The following is a 23,139-nucleotide window of genomic DNA, read 5'->3' on the forward strand; positions in this document are numbered from 1 at the left end:
CAGAAGTGACTGCATTTTCTGTGGTGCATGAGGAAAGCTAACTTGTCCCTTCCCATCCTCACCACTATCTACAGAGGCAATATAAGGAGTGTATCGACCACCTGCATCTCTATCTGGAATCTGAATCCAATACCTTAGGGATGTGGTTAGAAAAGATTGAGATTCCCATCATTAATGTGCAGCTGACAAATCTGTGGAAACTGTGTGATGCAATTGTGTCAACATGCACCAAAATCTCAAAGAAATGTTTCTAACATCTTGTGTGGAATCCATGCCACGAAGATCTGAAGCTGTTTTGAGAATAAAAGAAGGCCCTACCCCAGTATTAGTATTTCCTCCGAAAGTGTACACGTTTCTAACAGTAAGTTTACAGGTTTATTTCTTTGAATAAAAAATTTGTTTGAAGAATTTGATTTTTGGGCGGCACGGTGGCGCAGTGGGTAGCGCTGCTGCCTCGCAGTTAGGAGACCTGGGTTCGCTTCCCGGGTCCTTCCTGCGTAGAGTTTGCATGTTCTCCCCGTGTCTGCGTGGGTTTCCTCCCACAGTCCAAAGACATGCTGGTGTGTGCTTGGTGTGTGGGTGTGTTTGTGTGTCCTGCAGTGGGTTGGCACCCTGCCCGGGATTGGTTCCTGCCTTGTGCCCTGTGTTGGCTGGGATTGGCTCCAGCAGACCCCTGTGTTCGGATTCAGCGGGTTGGAAAATGGATGGATGAATTTGATTTTATATTAACATAGCAATTTAACTCTTTTAGAGCTAATAATTATTTTTCCTTTTCTCCCAGTGCTGAATATTTTTCCAAAATATCAGTTTTCTAAAAAGTACACAAAGCAACAGTTTCACACATAAATCAACATAAAATACGTATTTATGACAAAAGTCACTCTGTTTTATTTTCCATGAGCCTCTACACTATGTAAATTCACAGACTTGTTACGTACCTGTTTATTTCATCACTTATAAGTTGAACAGCTTTTTCTGGAATAAAACAGCTTGAAGTAGTCGAGTGGCTGGTAATCCGTGGTGTCCACTAGCACGCCGTGTTGTTTGATGAAGTTCAGTTGCCAGCTTGCCTCCCACAGATCTGTCTGGGTTGTCCTCCCAGGACAAACATTGCCTTAGGTGAGCCAGCTACACCAATCAGCTGATGCAGATACCTGACTTTCATTTTCGATCTCCAGATCACCGGCATTAAAATTGGAGTTTGATAAGTCAGAGTCCGATTCAGTAATAATACACAAAAAATAAACAGATGACACGTACAGAGTATCTAGCTTTGCACATTCGCTTTGCTCTCTCGTCCGATGTCGATGCCATTCTAGATGTTGTTTACTCCAAACTAGTCACGCACATGCAGGGATTTGACATCAAGTCAATGAGTCTAATAGTCCTCCTAGCAAAGAGGGTCTACCTATAACGTAACAGTGAATTTTATCGACGTTTACAGCTTTTACCACCCTCTGCACTGGATGTCGACTTTAGTCTATAAACGCCCTCAACCCCTTGTGTCAACAAAAGTTAACATCCACGATCTAAGAGTTAAGAATCACAATTTACAACCCAACCAATATGGTGTCCCACCTATAATAAAGCACAGACAAGAAGCAAACTTGCATCGTTAGTGGCTCTCTTTACACTTAAGTTTTCACTCAAAAGGGGAATGGGAATGGACATCTTATGCAGGAAATCTTCATATTGGCTAAAAAGTTTATTGTTTCGGTATCACTGACAGACTGTAAAACTTTCAGAACAACGTCTAGTCACCGTTAAAAAAAGAAGGCAGGGATTCAAACCGAAAAGTTACATTAAATGGTCGCACAGTACGGGCTCGTTTATATGTTACACCCAGAATGCGTACGCATCATGGCTGCCACGTGTTACTAGCGTTCATTTGACACGTCCTCTGAGCAGGTCCTCAGAAATTAACGGGATGCGTGCGCGAGTTCCAGTTCCAGCAAAACGTCGGGGGGGCGCAGTGTGATAAAAGTCGGAATGTGATTTCAGAGTCTCTGGTTACTATCTACATGTGACAGAAAGCCGATATGCGGATCCTACGGGATTGATGTGCGCACTTCGATATTTGATGAATGGTTCAATGTGGTGAAGCAAAATGCCAACATACAAATGCATTTGTGGTGCTTTTATATTCAAGCGTCGCATTTTCCCGATCGTAATGATGCGATACATTTTAAAAGTCTCACATACCATCTTCTGTGCCGTCTTTTTTATCTGGGGCTTCCTCCTGACCTGACAGCAGCAGTCGCCACACAGAACACATTAAATGTATGACATTCCAACTCTCTGCACATTTAGAATCCTTAGATTTCTACTTGATATCACTTTCATGATGAAATGGATTAAAGTATGTATGTTACATTTTACAGATAAATCGTTAATTTCGTTTAAATAATGAATACTGTTAATAATGACACACATGGGGGTGACACGGTGGTGGAGCGGTAGCACTGCTGTCTTGCAGGGAGTCACGTCGCTGGTATTCCCTGCCTGGAGTTCTCATGTTTTCCAGCTGGGTTTCCACACTGTGCTCCGGTTTCCTTCCAAAGATATGCAGATTTCCTGACACTAAAATGACGCCAATGTGTGAGTGTGTGCTTGTATTCACCTTGCGATGAGCTGATGCCCTGTCTAGGGATTGTTTCTGCCTCATGCCCAATGCTTGCTGGAATGGACACATCCCTGGATTGATGGATGTAATCATTAAACATCTTTTTCAGAGATATTGCAGTAAGGTGTCATCGGAGTTTAATGGGTGTTCCAGGCAATTCACAACACAGCAAAGCCGAACCTGTTCTCACAGTGATATCATCTCTCACTACCACCTGGTGGATTCTTCCAGATTATTCTTGCGCACATATTTTATGTAAAATAGTAAAACGCTTGTGTGCATAGCAGGAGCGTCCGCTGGAGCATGCATTGCATGAAGTATAAACCTGGCCTAACACACACGCAGTACCCGGAGAATTGATGTATGCCATTTACTAAAGGGGAAAATATGGTTGCACCTCTCAAATATCACTTTACAAAAGCAAAGTCCACCAAAATTTTATTGTTGGTTTAAATGAAAACAAAGTCGGGTTCCATACAGCTTGTTATCTGTTACAATTATGTCAAACGTGCTTAAGGTTTTCTTTCCTTCAGATTTTGTAAAAGTTAGCTTTCAAACAGGGCTTCTAAGAGGTTACTCGTTTATAATAAAATCTAAAAATTAGATGAGGAGTCTCAAGGAAATAAATGGTTTAAACACCCTTATTTATGTGCAAAAAACAAGGTAAATACTATTTTCTACATTTCCAGCAGTGGCTCAGAAAACGTGCAGTCACATGTTAGATCCTGGGCATTGAAGAAATTAACAATTGCACAAGTGTAGCTAGAGGTAAAAGTTTCTATAAAAACGGTTTGAGTTTTAGGCTTCAGGACCAAAGCACACTTTCTACTAAATGCACATGTCAAAAACGGAGTTGCGTCTAGAAGAGCTATTGCCTGAATTTTACTTGCAAAGTTTGTATTTAGAATAGGAGTGAGGTAGGATGGTTTAGTGTTGAAACTAGAGCTGAATCAAATTCACAGTGTGAAGAGCCTTCCTCGACATCAATCTGTAGTGTTGTGATTTCTATACAGCCGGGACATCTGCTTTTCCCTGCGTGACAGAGAAGTGCACGCTGATCTCCGAGAGTTATCAGGACAGTCCGAGTCAGAAGGGGTGTCCATAGTTTGATTTTCAAAGTTAGTCATAAACTGAGGTGGTTGAGAATACCCAAACTGGGCCTCAAATAAAATGTTCTGGATCTGAAGTTTTGCAAATTGCTTTGCCCGCAAGTTACCAATGAGACGTAGTTCATTAGCCACATGCTTTCCGAAAATGTCATCTTCATCATCTCCCCGGGGTGCTGCTGCTGCTGCTGCTGTTACTACTACTGGAGCAGGCACAGGAACTGCTACTGAAGTGGTCCTGTATGAACTGACCGATTCCTCCAGTAACAGGTCTGGTTTAAACTTCTTGTGGGGCTGTAGATGATCAGCCGATGCCACCTTGTTTGTATTGGAGCTTGCAGCCAGATTGGAATCTTCGATGACAGGCTTTCTTAAATCACTTTCCCCATTATCTCCGTTTACTTCCATCAGCTCCTAGGAGTTTGAATAAAAGTGCAATAAATCAACTGTCATTAAGAGACAGATAAAACAAGGAGAACATCATGATGAAAATCAATCAATACTAAAGTCTCACGTCAGCTAAACACTGAATAGTTCTGTTAACCAAAGGTCCTCAAACAGGAGCAGCGATTAACCTTAACTCTTTCATTTGCTTTAAACTCTTAGAAATAATAGTTAGAAACAGTTTCTTTGAAATATACTAACTACTCGTGGTGTTTTGTAACAAGGAACCAAACGCTGACGTAGACAGGAGTACTTTGGGGACCCTCGAAGCTTGACCCGATGATAACTTTCAGAAGTTAAATGAACAGGATTTGTCTATATAAGGCTGATTGATCAGAATTATTATGAAGCAGGTTTGGATAAATGAATGGATACGTTTAATGCACTACTAGAACTGGGATTTTCGGATAGGGCGTTTCTTCTAAGGAAAAACACAGCAGAAGAATACTTAATTAAAATTTGAGTGATAACGTCATTCTGTTTTCATTTTATACTGCAAAATACCCCTAGGCTGGATGCACTTAACATGATTAATAGTTGAAGGGGATGTCAGTCATGACGACACCAGTTGCTGATCTCGTTGCACATTATATGACTAGAAATCACAGGGGATGACAAACTAGATGATTCCATGATGACGTTCCACATTTTCAGATATGCAAATTATTGTAATCTCACTCCTTTTACTGATAGCCAATAATAATGAGATCTGGAAAAGTTGCCCCCTCCCACATTTTGCCCGATATCAACAAGACCATGAATTTGGTCGTTGGATCTGCACCATTCCGGCATGGCATTTATTCCTCCTGCTGTTGTTACTCAAGCATTTGAAGATTAAGTTGAAGCTGATGACTTCCCCAATGAAGCCATGGTGATTGCACATTACTCTGAAGATATATATATTGGAAGAAGACAATGGAGAGGCCACCAATTACCCATTTTTGCTACCGAATTGTGGAACGTTTACGAATGATCAGCAACGTATGAACAATGACATGGAGGGGAGGCACAGAGGATTTCAGGAAACTTGTGCTACTTTAAAGAATCAATGAATCGGTAAATATTTGGGAATAAAGAAACAACAATGGATGCACAACTTTGAAATTACACAACTAATTGTCGGTAATTCAGGCATTTAAAGAAACAAGAAGTATGCTGCAATTTCTGCTAGAATCAAAGGAATAGTCCAAGATTTTCAAAATCACAATGTGACTTATTCCCTTAGAGACACTGCATACAAATTTTGAGTTTTAAACAATGATTTTGTTAAATTTTTCATTTTAAATGTTAACATTAATATGTTTCGACTACGGAGATAACATTGACTTTAACGTATAGCTGGTGCAATTGCTCTGGAGACTAAATCGAAAATGGGACTGTAATTTTTATTGAAACTCCGATATGTTATTCAAAACATTATATGACATAATAATCGTCTTAATGAGCACTACTTAAATATATTTCATATGCTTTTTGTTAAACTTAAAAATATACCCGGAATTTTAAGGCTAATTGTATTTCACGTATTTGGTTAATTTTTTGGCAATTTTAACATGTGCATTTATTAAACCAAAATAAATTATAAGATATAAAAAAAAAATCTGGTGCATTTTTCCTTTTCTGTAACCTACTCATTATCTACAGGGGGCAAATTGTGGAAGGCAAAATGTGAGAAGGGTGAAATATGGGAGGCAAATTGTTGGGGGTGAAATGTGAGGGGAAACTTTTCCGTAACTCAGTAACATCATGCTGGGCTGACAGAGCTGGTGCTGGATACTCTGCAGGTACATCGAGGTCAAGCACAAGCTCTGCCCTTTGTTTCTTTTTCCATTCTGTCGTATTACCTAAAACATAAGAGATCAGACAACACAATCTCTCTTCTGTTTAAAAGGTCTCAAACACCCATACTTCTTATTTCTGGACGCTGCACTCAATTCACTTAATTTGTACTTCAATTTAGAATGGGAATCAATGTGCTTTCTTATTAGTTTTAGATCTATTGCCTGTTAAAAGCTTATGCTTGTAGGTCACCATTTATTTTAGCATAAGGGATGCTGCTCTCTTTTGCAGCCTGCCCATCTTTTCACTTGCTATGTTTTGAATTTCTATGAATCAAGGGCGTTGTGTTCTGCGAGAGAACTGAACAAACTGACTTTTGTTGTGGGAACACAGCTGCTGAGGCATTCTGACTGACAGAAGGCAAAACAAGCTTCCACAAGCTCTCATTTTAAGAAAACTTAGTAAGCTTTCACATTAGCACTTAAACATTTTAGATGGCATTTACATTCGTATATTAAGGTTTATCAATACCTTAGATGATCAAGTTAAAGCAAAACGCATTGCATTACCTAGCTTGAGCTATGTAAGAGTTTAAGAGTTGATAAAGGCTAATGTTTCTTCTCCTTTAATTGGATGCCTGTGGGCTCAAGACTACCTGCATCCATTCCCAGAAGCTTGGCCTCTGTGCTGGCAAGTTAGAGATAGCGAGTGGTTGAATGCTGCCGCTTACCGGAACAGCTATCCACGATTTTAGTCTAAGGCATGTTGGTTCAACAAGCAATTATTAGTTGAGCAGTCAGTTTTCACATGTTGACCTCCTGATTTCAACTTAATGGTGAAAATTGATTGACCAAAAGGCCATTCATTTTTAACAGCTCAGGATTAGGAGTGTGAGAAGGAAGGGTGTGGTAACAGGGTGATGTCTCACCTGCAGGTGGCAGACATTTCTTTCGAGCCAAAGTGACTGTTTTGAGAATGTGTGGACTGGGAAGAAAAATTGATATGAGAAGGTCTACTGGGAAAAAGATTGTTATAAGGAACTCTATGGGGCAAGGTAATGGTTGTGATAAAGTCCACAGGTCATTGTTATGAGAAAAGATATTGAGTGAGGTCATTATCTTAGAAACCGTGTAAAGCAGATGATGAGAAAGTGTGTGAAGTGAGGATATCTTGAGATAAGAATTGTAATAAATATGAGGCACGACCAGAGCAAGGGGCTCACTTCATTGAACTGAGACAGGCTTTATATGCTTTGCAGTAAAGTCTATTCTGACTGCTCATCTAGTGATTGTGTGTTTCTTTCCGAAGAGATTTTCTCCACGACACTTCCAGGTGAGAATTCACTTGTCGGCTTTTACACACATCATACCGTGTGTTTACCTGAACACACATAACCAGAATAAGGTGACTAACCTAGTTAAGGCAGAAACCTGGTTTCTTAAAAATGTGTTTACATGCACAAATAACCTTCTGCAGTTTTTCTTTGGTAAAACTCTACAATATTATTAAACTGCGCAAAAAAAAAAAAAAAAAAAAAAAAAAGAAGTTAAATGTAATCATTGGCCACCATGAATCTGAAAATAGGCAGTATGCAGGTAGTGTGGTGCAGTGGTTAAGGGTTTGGGCCTCAGTTGGTGCTCCAACTGGAAAAACCAAAAGAAATGGAATCAATTGTATCATAAATGGTGCCTTGGATAAGGTAGTCAGCCAAATTAGTAAATGTAAAATAGCAATGAAGCCTGTGATCATTTTCTTGTGTTTTATAAATATGTTTATTCAAAATGACACTTTACAAAACTGGACTGCATGAAACGCACTCTTTTCTGCTTGGCTGAATGACTGAGCCCTTCAAAAGAGTGGTGCAATGGTACGTGTGTTTCTTTCCTTATACCGTCCTTTCCTGCTGGGATAACAACAACACAGGTATTTTTGCTTCAATAAAATAATTATTGCATTGAACTACTCATTACTTTAAAGAGTAACTGGCCTATGTAACGCACGTTACTTTTTACAAGTTACCCTACTGCTTTTGAGATTGTGTTCCTTAGTATAACATTGTATATTCAGATCATCAACATAAATTTAACAATCCTTGAAATACTGAGAGATTATTTCAACCAGGGGGAGGAACTAGATAATCTGATTAGGCCTTCACCATTTTTCACCTTTTCTAGTGCATTAAAATTTTATTTTTCACTGAAGGAGTGGATCGATTCCTTTCTTCCTGGTTCATACCTGCAGCGCTGAAAATTGCAAAGACAACCAATGACCACAGGAGGGGCAGAAATGTGCGTTACCCCAACATGCACAAATATGTATTCCAATACACTCAAATTTAGGAAGCACCTTTTCACTAAGTCATAAAATTGAACCAGAAACCTTGACAATTTAAAAAAGTATCAAGAGAAACTTTTAGAAGAACTTGGCCACTAGCTACAAAAACAAGCTTTGAACTTTACGCTCTTTTTGTTAAAACTTTTTACATTTTTGTGCCCTCATTTTTTAAACATGCTGCGGTGCGTCCCTGTTTAAAAAAGGCAGAATCAGATCCTGGAGTTTTAGCCAATTTTTGCCCGATTTCCCAATTGCCATTTCTGGCTAAAATATTAGAAAGAATTATTTATAATCAATTGGTTGATCACCTCAACTCCAATAATTTATTTGAGATCTACCATTCTGGCTTTAGGTGTTATCATGTTGTCGAGATGGCCCTCCTGAAAGTATTCAATGACATCTCTATTATTAGCGACTGAGGTGGTGCTGCAGTCCTTGTCCTCCTTGACCTGTCTGCTGCCTTTGACACTATTGACCATAAGATATTGCTGATGCGGCTTGAACATCTTGTTGGGCTTAAAGGGGCTGCTCTTAACTGGTTCAGGTCATATCTAATTGGTAAGACACTTTTCAGTGACTTTAAATTCCTCTCTTTTGTCTACTGCTCCTCTTAAATGTGGTGTTCGTCAGGAATCCATTTTGGGTCCTATTTTATTCTCTATATACCTTCACCTTATTGGAGCAATTTTTAGGAAATTTAATATTTCTTTTCACTACTATGCTGATGATACACAGGTTTATATTACCATCTGCAACTCTGCAATGAATCAACTGCACAACTGTCTTTTTGAACTAAGATACTGGATGGCTAATAATTTTCTTGATCTGAATCAAAATAAAACAGAGGTGCTTATAGTGGGTCCATCAGGTAAAGCCCAAATTGGTCTTGGACTTCTCGGCTCTTTCTCTGTCAAACCGCAAGTCCGCAATCTTGGTGTTAACTTTGAAAGTGATCTCTCTTTTGAGAAACAGATTAATTCTGTAGTCAAGAGTTGGTTTTTCCAGCTTCATCTTTTAGGTAAGATCAAGCCTTTTTTTATCTTCTAGGGATCTTGAGAAAGCTACTCATGCTTTTATCTTTTCTCGCCTTGATTACTGCAACTCGGTGTATTCTGGGATTAGCAAATCCTTGATACACAGGTTACAGTTGGTCCAGAATGCTGCCGCTCGCTTTCTGGTTGGGGCAAGAAAGTCTGATTCTGTTTCTCCAATATTAGCTTCTTTACACTGGCTGCCTGTCAGTTTTCAATTTGATTTTAAAATCTTGTTGCTAGTTTTTATATCTTTACATGGGCTTGCTCCTGCCCATTTATCTGAATTGTGTGTTTTACACCAGCCATCTGGAGTGCTTAGATCTTCTGGTCAGTTGTCTCTTGTTGTCCCTCGTACCAAGTGTAAAACTAAGGGGGACAGGGCTTTTGCAGCTGCTGCTCCTCGCCTGTGGAACTCTTTACCTCATTACATAAAGGAGTCGTCTACAATTGAACTGTTCAAAACAAGATTAAAGACTCATTTCTATTCACTTGCTTTCTGTGACCTTCAGTAATACCGATGGTTTCCTCATTGTGATTATGTAATCTTACTTCTATTTATTATTTACAGTATTTTATTTATGTTCATTTATTTTATTTCTATTTATGTTATGTATCTTAATTGTATGTTTTTTCTTCTTTTATTGTAAAGCACTTTGGCCACAGCATTCCTACGTTGTTTTAAATGTGCTATATAAATAAATTGACATTCATGTGATGTGCAAGTCGCCGATTCCCTGGGATTTTTAATTCCGTTGTCAGCCCAAGATGGAAGTCTAAACTCTGCCACAGATTACATTTGGAGTTGGACTGAAAGAATTTTAGAGTCTTGTTTATGTAATTAAGTCAATTGTACCCAATAGGAATCATACCATGACTGTCAACATGTAACACAACAGTGGATTCAAAAAGTGTTCTGACTCCTCACTTTTTTCACATTTTGTTATTTTACAGCCTCATGCTAAAATTGCTTAAATTCACTCTTCCCCCCACATCAAACAACACTTAATACCTCAAAATAACAAAGCAAAAACAGGATTTTAGAAATTTTTGTAAATTTGCCACATATAAAAAAACTGAAATATCACATTAAGTATTCAGACACTTTACACTTGAAATCTGTCTCAGGTGCATCAGTGCATCCTGGTCTACTGATCATTGCTCAGATACAATTGACTGGACATGATTACACCTGTATACTGAAGGTACCCCGGCTGACCACGTGCATCAGAACAATAACCAAGCAAAGAAGTCATAGGAGTTGCCTACAGTGCTTAGAGGCTGGATTTTGTCAAGGTGCAGATCTAGAGGAGGTTACAAAAAATGCCTGTGGCATTGAAGGTTCCCAAGAGCACAGCTGCCTCCAATATTCTTAAATGGAAGATGTTTGGAACAATCACGACTCTTAAGAGCTGGCCATACTGAGCAATCGTTGGAGAAGAGCCAGGGTAAGAGTGGTGATCAGAACCCAATGGTCACTCAGGAAGAGCTCCACAGAACTGTAGGGGATATGCGAGAAATTTCCAGATGGATAACACCATTGCAAAATTTCACTGATATGGGATTTTATGAAAGAGTGGCAAGACAGAAGCTTCTCCTCTGTAAAAAGATACAAGGAAGCCACTTTTGGAGTTAGTCAAGAAATTCAACCTAAAGGATACTCAGACTGTAAGAAAAAAAGATTCTCTTGTCTGATGAAACCAAGATTAGCACCAGGTCTCCGTGAAACTAGGCAACACTCATCACCTGTGCAATACCATTCCAATCGTGAAGCATGGTGGAGGCAACATCATGCTGTGGGGGTTGTTTTTACAGCAGCAAGAACTGAGAGAATAGCCAAGGTGAGGGAAAACGTAATGGAGAAAAATAAAGAGATCTCCTTAAAGATAACCTGCTTCACAACACTCTGGACCATAAACTGGGCCAAAGGTTCAATCATTCAACTTGACAATGACCCCTAAGCACAAAGCAAAAGACAATGCACAAGAGCCTTAGGAGAGCTCTAGGAATGTCCTTGAGTGGCCCAGCCAGAGTCCAGACTTGAAGCCAATCATACATCTCTGCCAGACAGCTGTAACCAGCAGACCACCAATGGTCTCCATACGGCCTGACGGAGCTCTTGAGAGGATCTGCAGGGAAGAATGGCAGAAAATCTCCAGATGTGTGACTCTTGTCACATCATAACCAACAAGACTGCAGGCCGTAATTGCTGAGAAAATGGCTTTGACTAAGCACTGAGTTAAGGGCCAGAATGCTTGTGTCATTGTGATATTTCACTTGTTTAATAAACTTGCAAACATTTCAAAAAATCTTATTTCCACTTTTTGTATGATGAGAGAAAAAAAACTTAAGTTTACATGATTTTAGCACAAGGCTGCTACATAGAAAAATGTCATTATGCCACTCACCAGAACAGTAGATTTCCTTGGTACCACCTGTGTGCTGAGAAAGAGGTCCATGTGGTCAAAGAAAGGCCACTGTGAGCGATAGACTTCACCACTACCACCTGCACGTACTCTTGATTTCTTCACTTTTGCCAGCTCCTTGCTGTAATATGTCCTCAAATTCATGAGCTTTTTATTGACTTCATTGACTAGAGGGCAAAAAAATAGCAAAACAAAATAAGTAAAAATAGTTGTCATTGTATGGAAAGCATAGAGTAATGCATTGCATACCGCCATCAAAAATGATAACCTCCTCTGTTACAGGATGGTCAGCTGTACATGCATAATTAATATCTGCGTTGTTTTTTATTCCTTCATTCAAAGGCACCAAATATGGAAATCAGAACTGCTACGCATTTTTATAACTGGAACACAGACAAGCTCACCATAAGACAGAAATGAAAACTAAACCTACAGCATTAATACTTCAGCACTTAGAAAGCCAACACACGCAAGTATCAGTGTGGAGTGTCATCATAGCTGTTTCAGCTTTTTGTTGGGAACTCCGACTTCTGAATCTCAAAGATGTGTTTGTTGGGTTACATGGAAACTTCAAACTGGTTTATGTAGGTTTGTCCAAAAAGTGTGTTCTGTGATGGCGCCCCTTCTCTGCCTTGTGTAGTATCCAAAAATACTAGAATAGGCTCCATCTCCATGCAACAGTGAACTGAAATAAATGCATTGCGACAAATGGATAATCAGCTTCTTAGGTTTACAGTCAAACTAAAGACATGGTGATTTAATGGTTTAGGAGTTGGAAAATAGACAGCTGAAACCCAACACTTAGGTATGCGTACTTAGCGGGTCAACTATAAAAATACGAGATGAGACACAAATACAGTATAACCTGATTGGGTAAAAATACAAAATATTTATAGATGAATTACAGCATTCTAAACATTGTCATCTTCTATATACTCCCCCTCCCAATATCTACACGGCTCTATATGCATCTTCCATTGATTGAAACAGTGCAGGAAGTCTTGCTGCTTGAGGCTCTTAAACTGGCTTGCTGTTTTTGTCTTCACTTCATCCATTGAAGAAAAATGTGTTCCCCACAGGTCACTTTTGATTTTCGGGAACAAGCAAAAATCACAGGGAGCTAAATCAGGCGAACAGGGAGGACGATCGAGGACAAGAATGTTTTTGTCAGTCAAAAACTGCTTAACGGAAAGAGAGAAAATCCATCCATCCATTATCCAACCCACTATATCCTAACACAGGGTCACGGGGGCCTGGTGGAGCCAATCCCAGCCAGCACAGGGCGTAAGGCAGGACCAAATCCTGGGCAGGGCGCCAGCCCACTGCAGGGCACACACACACACACCAAGCACACACTTGGGACAATTTAGGATCATCAACGCACCTAACCTGCATGTCTTTGGACTGTGGGAGGAAACTGGAGCACCCGGAGGAAACCCACGCAGACACGGGGAGAACATGCAAACTCCACGCAGGGAGGACCTGGGATGCGGACCCACAGTGCCACAGCGCCACCGTGTCATCTAAAAAGAGAAAATTTGTGAGAAATTCGATGTTGATTCGCTGTTCGATTTTTTCACCCAACATTATCTCGCCAACTTGTGTAGCGATTGTTGTGCAAATACTGACTGTGCTATTCACAGGATATACCTAGCCGGTCGGCGGTATGAGGGGGTGTGTAGAAGGAAATATATTTCTATGATTAACGTATGGCCGACCTCCAGACAGTTTTCCAGGAAAGCCCCAAGCCCAGTCCAGTTATTTTTGTGTCTCACCTCGTATGTATAATTAAACAATTGTAATACAGGTCTGTACTTACAAAGTGTACCCAGATGGTGGTCACTATAAAAAGGTGCTACAGTCATCCCTCACCTATCGCGGGGGTTACGTTCCAGAGCCCCCCGCGATAGGTGAAAATCCGTGAAGTAGCGACCTATATTTATTTTATTATTTATACATATTTCAAGGCTTTATAAACCCTTCCCACACTCTTAGAAACACTTTCTACATTCTTAAACACCGCAGACCAACACTGCACACTGCACGCAGCGATTGTGTCTGCACTCACTTTGTGAAGGGGGGCAGCTGAACTCACGCTGAGCAGAAATGGACTTTGTACTGCTTCTGCCAAAATGCCTGCTTGTCACTCTGCATGTTCGGAAGGAGGAGTGTGTGTGTGTGTGAGGGCTGAACTCATGTTTGCTCAAACCCCCCTCCCCGGAGGCGCAGTAAGCTCCTGCCACTTCGCATTGTCAAGGGGGTGGGGAGCTGAATGAACGCTAAGGAGAAGTGGACTTTGTGCTGGCTTTGTGCTGCTTGTCGCTCTGCGTGTCAATAATTTAAAAGCCTATACAGCACCTATTTTCCTGTCTCACTGTCTTGTCTAGCGAAGTTAAAATGTTTTATAATAGTGAGATGTTACTCATATCCTTAGCCCGACATCCACATATCATATGTGTTAACAAAGTGTGTTTTATAAGTTTACATGTGTTTAAAGAATGTGGGATGGGTATTTTAAGGCTTAAACTATAAAAATGTTTACAGTCGACCCTTGATATACGACCGGCTTGACATGCGAACAACTTGATTTACGACCAAAATTTTTATTTTGATTTACGACCAACATCTTGCGTTACGACCTGGATGCGGTCACGTGTATCCGCTTGCGCGATTGTAAACAAACAGAAACATTCCTATTAATGCGGCACTCATTCAATAAAATGTCAGGTTTGTAAATTCTCTTGGGACCTCCCCCAACTAGAAGACATGCCAAAGTCCAAACTCCGTATGGAAGACTGTTTATCTGTTGCTGGGGCAAAAGCCGGCTTAAAGCTGTGCTGAGTCTCTCAGCCAAAGCAAACAGAAAAGATATCGATGGGTGATATGCATGTGATATCCCTGCCCGGCAATGGACAAGCAAGCTTCCACAGTCGCGGCAATCGAGCTTCAGGACGCACTTCAGCATGTCGTTCCCATTGAGTGGGGAGTGGGGGGGGGTCTCAGAAGAGTTCAGAAACAGTTCCTTGTATCATCGCAAGGGAATGCTGAGAAAAATTCTCGTCAGAATAACTTGTAGGCAGGAGGAGATTAAAATTAACGCAAAAGAAGCTATTGAAATGATTGCAAATGCCTGAGCGCAAGTTAAAGAAAGCCTTTAAAAAGCCTTCAGTTTCATTATCATCCTCCTCCCTTCCTGCAGCCCAAAGATGTCAAATTAAATGGTGAGTACAGTATGAAATTGTTGTTTCTGGTAGGCTAGGCACTTTTTATTACTTTTTGGTAAGTACATTAGAAAAATTATTGGTGTTTTGGTAAATTATGCACATTATACAACCCTTTTTTTATTATGAAAAGGTTAAGCAAGTGTTGCAGTGGGAGGTTTGGAACGCATTATGGGTATTTCCATTATTTCTTATGGGAAAAATAGTCTTGACTTACAACCAACTTGAGTTACACAACCAGCCCTCGCGAATGAATTGAGTTCGTAAGTCAAGGGTCCACTGTATTTATATGGTCTTTCTATATCGCGGATTTTCTCCTGTTGCTGATGGGTCTGGAACATAACTTCCACTATAGGCGGCAATCACTTGTATTTAAAAACCCGCAAAGTCGTGAATCCGCGAAAAGTGAACTGCGAAGTAGCGAGGGATTACTGTATATAAAACAAAGCATTTCAATTTAACTGTCTCTATGTGCGACTATGAGTGTGCAATTTATAGTTCATTACTTGCAATGTTAATTTGTCAAAGTGAAACTGAGAATGTACTAACTATAAAATAAGCAGTAAATGCTGTGAATGAATATAGGGGTGTTCTGACCGATCGACCACGGATCAGATAAAAGACTAGATTGGTGATCCTTAAAAAGTAAAACCAATGTTTTCAGCTCCTGCTTTTGTAAGTTTTATAGTAATTTAGTTGCTGTGCTCCTTTACGCAAGGCATTATGGTAAGTTGAGCAGTGTCTGTCCTTTATTTTTTTTTATATTACAGGAAACTTTCTACCGTGTTAACAAACAGCAGTGAGTGAAGGCTTGTTTTATCAGTGAATGAGGGCTGACTGGGATAATAGCCTTTACGTTAAAGAAAGCAGAATAATAAACTGATAAAAAAGTAAACATAGAAGTTGTCCTGTGCAATTAGAAAAGGCAAGAAGTGCTACTTAAAGGAACTCAGACCTTGATTTTGAGCTTTACATTAAAACAGGCACTGCTTGAGTTTGGATGGCGAGCTTCTTTAAAATGCAGAAGCTTACACTTTTAACTGGAAAAAGAAAAGATTAAGATGAATTTGAAATTGCTGCTTAGTAAACAATAGGCTTTTTAAAAAAAAAAATATTTGTTGCTGCGTGTCATACAGTGCAAGTTTTGGTAAGAAACAAGTACTACATCATTAAAATGGTAATCCATATTTTATAATTACATCTCAAGAATTAAAAATGTTTAGCTGATACACTGAAGGCGGCACGGTGGCGCAGTGGGTAGCGCTGCTGTCTCGCAGTTAGGAGACCCAGGTTTGCTTCCCGGGTCTTCCCTGTGTGGAGTTTGCATGTTATTCCCGTGTCTGTGTGGCTGTACACCGGTTTCCTCCCACAGTCCAAAGACATGCAAGTTAGGTGCATTGGCGATTCTAAATTGTCTCTAGTGTGTGTGTGTGTGTGTGTGTGTGTGTGTGTGCGCCCTGCGGTGGGCTGGCGCCCTGCCCGGGGTTTGTTTCCTGCCTTGCGCCCTGTGTTGGCTGGTATTGGCTCCAGCAGACCCCCGTGACCCTGTAGTTAGGATATAGCGGGTTGGATAATGGATGGATGATACACTGAAGAAGAAAAAAAATCACACGTGTATAAATATAGTAAGCGTAACTTTTAACAGCAAAAAAGCTGGAGTGCAATTAATGATTTAAAAAGATAAATATAAATATACATACACTTACAGGTTAAGCAGTGTTTAATTGCCAATGTCAATTAATTTATTGTGTGAGAATAAATATACATAGATATAGTTTTGTTAATTTGCTATTTTTTTTTTTAATTATGCCTTGTTTCGGATAGGTACATTTCAGAAAATAATTCAACAATATGAAGACATGTACGTTAGGTGAATTGGCGATACTAAATTGGCCCTAGTGTGTGGTTGGTGTGTGGGTGTGTTTGTGTGTGTGTCCTGCGGTGGGTTGGCACCCTGCCCAGGATTGGTTCCTGCCTTGTGCCCTGTGTTGGCTGGGATTGGCTCCAGCAGACCCCCGTGACCCTGTATTCGGATTCAGTGGGTTGGAAAATGGATGGATGGATATCTTGTATTTATGAGTATTTTATTTTCTTTAATGTCATAGGTATTATGGAAAAACATTTTTGTACATTTTGTACATATTTTATTAGTTAAAGTATGTATTTTAAGGAAATTTTATTAATTGTATTTTATGGTCACTGAACAATAAGCTTACAGAATTTAATTTTGTTAATAAAAAATGAGGTCTATAGTTAAATACACTTTAATAGAGGACATAAGGTTCCTATGCGTCTGGTTATGCAGGAGCTTAATATAAAAAGTTTATCAGAGGGATTAAAAAAAAAAAAAAAAAAAAAAAAAAAAATCAGAATTGGTATCGGAATCTGCCAATCAAGTAACATGAAAATTGGTAATCGGTATCGGCCTTAAGAACCTGATCAGAGCATCCCTAGTGAATAAGAAAATAAAAAGTCAGAAATGACTAAATGATACAAGCAAACAATATAATACAATTGAGAGCACTGATGTCATCTTTGAAATAAATATACAATGCACGATTATTATATTTCTTTTATCAGCCTATCTATTTTCAGGGTAGGTTCACAGAAAGTCACAGATGGTTCGGGAATATAATATGGATGCCTCCTTGTGGAGGTTTAATGGGCATAACCAGCACAGAAGAGACTCTGGAGGAGACCCAGAGCTTGATTGGAGGATTCTCTCTCCCAGATGGCCTGGGAACCCCTTGGGATCCCACAGCATGAGTTGGCAAGTGTGGCTGGTGAAAGAAAAGTATGCTCATCACAGCTAAGACTGCTGGCCCAGTGAACCCATCCCGGATAAGCAGTCCTAGTTTTGTTTGTGCATGTAAACACCGAGGACATTCAGCCAAGAAACACTACTGGGGCTCCTTTATACCAGTGGCAACACGCCTGTAAAGTGCCTCAAAGTTACTCCAACTGCCAAGTCAGAAGCTGTCTTTACTTTTAGCTTTCTTCCTTTTTAGTCATTCTGGTGTGTTTTTTGAGAGGCGTTTGTCATTTATCATAATATAAATATATTTTATTTATTTACTAGGGGGCCTCGCACCCTTCTCGCTTCGCTTGCCAACCCCCCTGGCCTGAGCGCGTCTCTGCCGCTCGCGTATGTGGATTTCATTTTCACCAAACAACAAATCTTTTAATTCTCATGGATATGCCTCTTCACTACACTACTTTCTTTTCCCTGATGGAAACACAAATTAGACAATCTACAAGTCTCCGACTTAAAAGTTTAAATCCGAACAATATATTCAATCTTGTTTCACTGTTCCGCTATTTCACCGGGTAATAATTTCTGTTTGTTTGTGCTAATGTGATCTTTATTTTGAGACTTTCAAATTTTAGTACTTTCATTATCTCTAAGCTGCTCTGCATGTGTATCGCGCCAACGTTTTTTGAATTCTTTACAACATTCTACTTTGTTATCTATTCTGTCTTTTACTTCCGGCGCCGGGCATATATAAATCACTTGGCACAAAGTCTCGTCAGGCGGGATGTGAAAGTGTCTCTCTAAAAAAAGTCATGTCTTGTCCCAGGATTTTTTTTATTATAATAGAGAGATGTATTTCTTATACAGCTTCTGTAAAATGCCAAATTTCCCCTTGGGCACACAAAGTTTTCCCCATCTATCTATCACAGAGTTCTTTTGATTTTGGTATGGTGGTAACACACACTTTAACAACAAACAGCAAACCAAACCAAGTGCCAGAGTATTAAATTAGACAGCTGCTGCCAAGAGCTTTTCTAATGAAGTTCTGATCATTTGCAGCTGATTCTAAGTTTTGGTATTTAAGGTGCTGATAAATATAATAATAATTTATTTTATTTATAGGTGCCTTTCAAGGCACAAAAGGACACCTTACAGAACACATTAATAACAACAGTCACAATATAAAATTAATAAAATATTACAGTACATTAAAACCAGAATAAATAAAATCATGAAATTCAATTTAAATATATCAACTAAAATTTATATCAAACAGAATAAGCCATCTTAAAAAACGGTTTCTTAAGGCAAGATTTATAAAGTAGGAAGAGAGTCAACATTTGGAATATCTTGTGGGAGAGAGCTCCAGAGGCGAGGGGCTGCTCCACTGAAAGCTCTAAACCCCATGATAGTCAAGTGAGCAGGAGGTATAAGATTAACAAAGGAGGAAGATCTAAGGATATGGGAAGGAATGGAGACATGAAGAAGAGCAGAAAGATAAGGAGGTGCCAGATTATGAAGGGTCTTGTAAGTAGCAGAATCTTAAAATCAATGTGATATTTAACAGGGAGCCAGTGAAGCTGCTGAAGGACAGGAGTAATGTACTCTGTGGAAAGGGTTCTGGTAATAATATGAGCTGCAGCATTCTGAACAAACTGAAGTTTGTGAAGGAGTTTGTGAGGAAGACCAGAGAAGATAGAATTACAACAATCAATATGTAGTACTAGGGTGTTGTACCGTGTTAGCCATTATGAATGTAGAGAAAAGCCAAGCAAAATGACACCTTTTATTGGCTAACTAGAAAGATTACAATATGCAAGCTTTCGAGGCAACTCAGGCCCCTTCTTCAGGCAAGATGTAATACAGAAACTGAAGTTTCCTATGTTTATATACACACTCTAGGACAAGAAACAACATTGGTAAATCTTTAAATGAGAGATTTTGTATGTAAAAAATTAATAGATTCATTCAGGCTAGGGTTAATTTAGCAAGAGAGAAAAGAACAATGTATTGTCAAGATCTCTGGATATGATAACTGTCCAACAAAGTCTTTTGAAGTTTGTAATGAGTTTTTCAAAACAATGTGGGTCTGTAGACAGGTTGTCTGTCATTCTGAGAGATGTAAACAATCCTCATATCTGGCCATAAAACTCTTGTCTTTATTCAATCCATGTTGTAATGTATTAAATTTTAGCATTTGGGAAGTTAAACTCATGCTAAAATTTAATACATTACAACATGGATTGAATAAAGACAAGAGTTTTATGGCCAGATATGAGGATTGTTTACATCTCTCAGAATGACAGACAACCTTATCTTTACCTGTCTTTATATATATGCCCCGCAGTACTGGGGAACGTCATTTCGTGCCACTGTATGCTGCAATGCTGTGTATCGATGGTATGACAACTGCACTGGCAATAGGAAGGTTGCCGGTTCGAATCCCAAAAATGCCAATAGGGACTCTGCTCTGTTGGGTCCTTGAGCAAGGCTCTTAACCTGCAATTGCTGAGTGCTTTGAGTAGTGAGAAAAGCGCTATATAAATGCAAAGAATTATTATTATTATTATTATTTAAGAAACTTGTCTTGAACCAACCTGTCGATGTGCTAATTAAACAATCAAAACAGGTGCATTGTGTAGAAAGGTCCGTGATTGACTTACAGTAATACATACAAGCGATGACTTGTTTTGAGTTGGTTTATATTTAAAAAACGGCTGAAATCCAAACTAACATCTAATTGAAAATCATTTTATTTTCACAGAAGCGCCGAAAAGTGAAGACTTTCTTGAAGATTTAAGCAGCATTTTGCCATTCGTATTTGCTGGGGATTTCTATCTTTTTTTAATAGGAGCAACCTATTAAAAGGCAAACGAACTTTAACCATTCCCTGTTACAATACGCATCTACACTAAATCGCCACAAAACAAATCTAAAACGTCTACTAAACACATTCCCCACTCCACTGAAACAGTAGGGCCTTTCATTACTTTTCCAGACAACAATCCAGGCTTTTGCATCCAGTATTCGCTCAAAACACCCCAAACCAGGTCCCTTTTTAAAATTCGCCGACATCACCCCCGTCCTTAAACTCTCCGACTTCTGTCACCTACGACACTCAAGTGTGTGTTCCCGTGACGGACAAACCGTGCAATGCAGAGCTCTCACCTGGCACGTTAAGTTTCGCTGCCAGCCGATCGAGGGCGGCCTGTCGCTGGCTCTTGTTGTGATAATCCTTGCATTTGCCATTCCAAAGCACCTGCTCTTCCTCGTAAAGTCCGATCAACTCGTGAACCCGTTGTTTGCTCCATGGGAATTCGCTCTTAATGCTACCTTCCATGGAGGCGGCCATTCCGCTGCCACATGACCAGAAGGGCACGTGACAAAAGCACCTCGCGTCATTGGGCGGAGCGGAAAAGAGGGGCGTGTCCCTGCGAACCACCTCTGTCGGCCCACAATAGACATAGAATTACTAGACACCATATGACCAGCAGCAGCGTACGTAAAAGTCGCCGCCATATTGCGAGTGGCGCTCCTGTGGAGTGAAGTAGTGGATAAAAATGCCTCACGCATGTGCTGCTTTTGCTTGTACAAACCGCTGTACGCTCCAAAACAGATCCCGGGGAATTACATTTCATAGGTAAGGCTGAACAATTGTTTTGGTTATATTTGGCCTTTAGAAAATCCCGTTTTATAGTCTTAACTTTAGCTACGCCAGGCTAAGCTAGCAAAGCTATGCATTTATGTGCTCAAGTGAGCCTCCAAACAACGTTTTGGCTAAACGTATTTAGTCACTAACTGTGTAGATTGTTGTTAGCTGTTAACATTTCTCAAACTTTGAACGTTTCCCAAAGAAATCCACCTCAGGAAGCAGTGGGAGGTAGTAGCCCTTAGACGGGATTTTGAGAAAGCTGTCCTGTGATGTGTGCCGCGCTAGTTTGGTAGCAGATGCTGTACCGGAATCATATAATCAAAGCTACCACTTGCTCACATTAAAAAACAAAGGAGGTTTGATGATTCCTTCTGAGGGTACAGTCAAGGTGGTCAAAGTAGCTGAGCGTGTTATCCGACAGTCGACATTAGGGCAAGCTGTCAGTGTATCTTTGATCAGTCAGTTTGTTCGGGCTGAGATTAGTTCAGATGATGTGTTTTTTTCTCAAGGAGCGCATTGAGGAAACACAGTTTGAAATTGACAACCATCATTTTATGCTCATGTCTTTAGTTGTGTCTGTCTTCCACAAACTACTGTAAGGCTGCACCATATTGCCAGACTGAATTCTCAAATTACAGAGTGGCAACACACGGAAAAAGCTATGTAAGACAGGTCTGTTTCAAGGATTTTAGATCCTATCCTGTATATATTTAAGTAACCACGTGTGTTTGTGTGTGTGTGAGAGAGAAAGAGACTGAGAGAGGAATGAGTGAAATGTTTTCAGAAATTATTAGGCCAATTTGTATACTAAAATCTGTATGATAAAATTGTTTATTTTTGTCATTGAGTGTATTATTTCACTGTTAAAAGAAAGACCAGACTGCCAGTTGCAGTCTTACTATATTTTGTCTTTCAGACATTGGTCAAGTTTTTGTCTCAATAATTAATAATAGTAATACATTTTATTTAATAGGCATCTTTCTTAGCACTCAAGGTCACCTTACAATAAAATTAAACAACATTAGTAAAATTAAAACAAGAGAATGATGAATCAAAAAGCAATAATTAGCAAACAAACAAAGATAAATGGCAGTAACAGTGCAAAATACACAATTGGTATGCCAGTTTGAAAAGATAAGTTTTGAGGGTGGTTTTAAAATGTGTTATTGAATCGAGCTGACGTATATGAAAGGGAAGAGGATTCCAGAGTTGAGGAGCACTAGGAGAGACGCTCGAGCTCCCATAGAACAGAGTTTAACGCGTGGTACAGAAAGTAGAGCTGCAGATGAGGATCTGAGGGAGCGAGAGGGAGTGTAAGTCTGGAGGAGATCAGTGAGGTAGGGGGGAGCAAGACAGTGGAGAGCTTTAGATGTTAAGAGCGGTATTTTGTATTGTATTCAGTAGTGAACAGGGAGCCAGTGAAGTTGAGAGAGAATAGGTGTAATATGTTCAGTGGATTTAGAACAGGAGGTTATTATCCTGGCAGCAGAATTTTGAAGAAGTTGTAAGCGATGGATATGTTTTTGTGGGATGCCAGATAGAATAGCATTACAGTAATCTATACGTGAGGTAACTCGGGCATTAACCAATACTTCAGTACTGTGTTGCGTAAGAACAGGACAAAGTCTAGAAATGTTTTGGGATCATAGATAGATAGATACTTTATTAATCCCAAGGGGAAATTCACATACTCCAGCAGCAGCATACTGATACAAAAAAAACAATATTAAAGAGTAATAAAATGTAGGTAAAAACAGACAATAACTTTGAA

The 23,139-nt window shown here is 39.7% G+C and overlaps 2 protein-coding genes across 3 annotated transcripts in view; one reads left to right on the forward strand and one right to left on the reverse strand.

Moving 5' to 3' along the window:
* Positions 1-3,045: 3,045 nt before the first annotated feature.
* On the reverse strand, positions 3,046-21,098 carry LOC114653761 (uncharacterized). Its single transcript, XM_028804257.2, has 3 exons — positions 20,885-21,098; positions 11,726-11,910; positions 3,046-4,143 (listed from the first exon to the last, which is right to left on the reverse strand). Exons 1-3 carry the CDS (start codon positions 21,066-21,068, stop codon positions 3,607-3,609), a joined length of 906 nt encoding a protein of 301 aa, XP_028660090.1. The 5' UTR covers positions 21,069-21,098; the 3' UTR covers positions 3,046-3,606.
* Positions 21,099-21,244: 146 nt separating this feature from the next.
* The window catches only part of gfus.1 (GDP-L-fucose synthase, tandem duplicate 1), a 36,213-nt gene continuing 34,318 nt past the window's right edge, over positions 21,245-23,139 (forward strand). For both annotated transcript variants that reach the window (XM_028804258.2, XM_028804259.2), the window contains exon 1: positions 21,245-21,356. In XM_028804258.2, coding sequence (XP_028660091.1) covers positions 21,277-21,356 — 80 coding nt within the window. In that variant the 5' untranslated portion in view covers positions 21,245-21,276. The remainder of the gene's footprint in view (positions 21,357-23,139) is intronic.

Source organism: Erpetoichthys calabaricus, chromosome 6 (assembly GCF_900747795.2).
Source record: "Erpetoichthys calabaricus chromosome 6, fErpCal1.3, whole genome shotgun sequence".
In the NCBI taxonomy this organism is placed as follows: domain Eukaryota; kingdom Metazoa; phylum Chordata; class Cladistia; order Polypteriformes; family Polypteridae; genus Erpetoichthys; species Erpetoichthys calabaricus.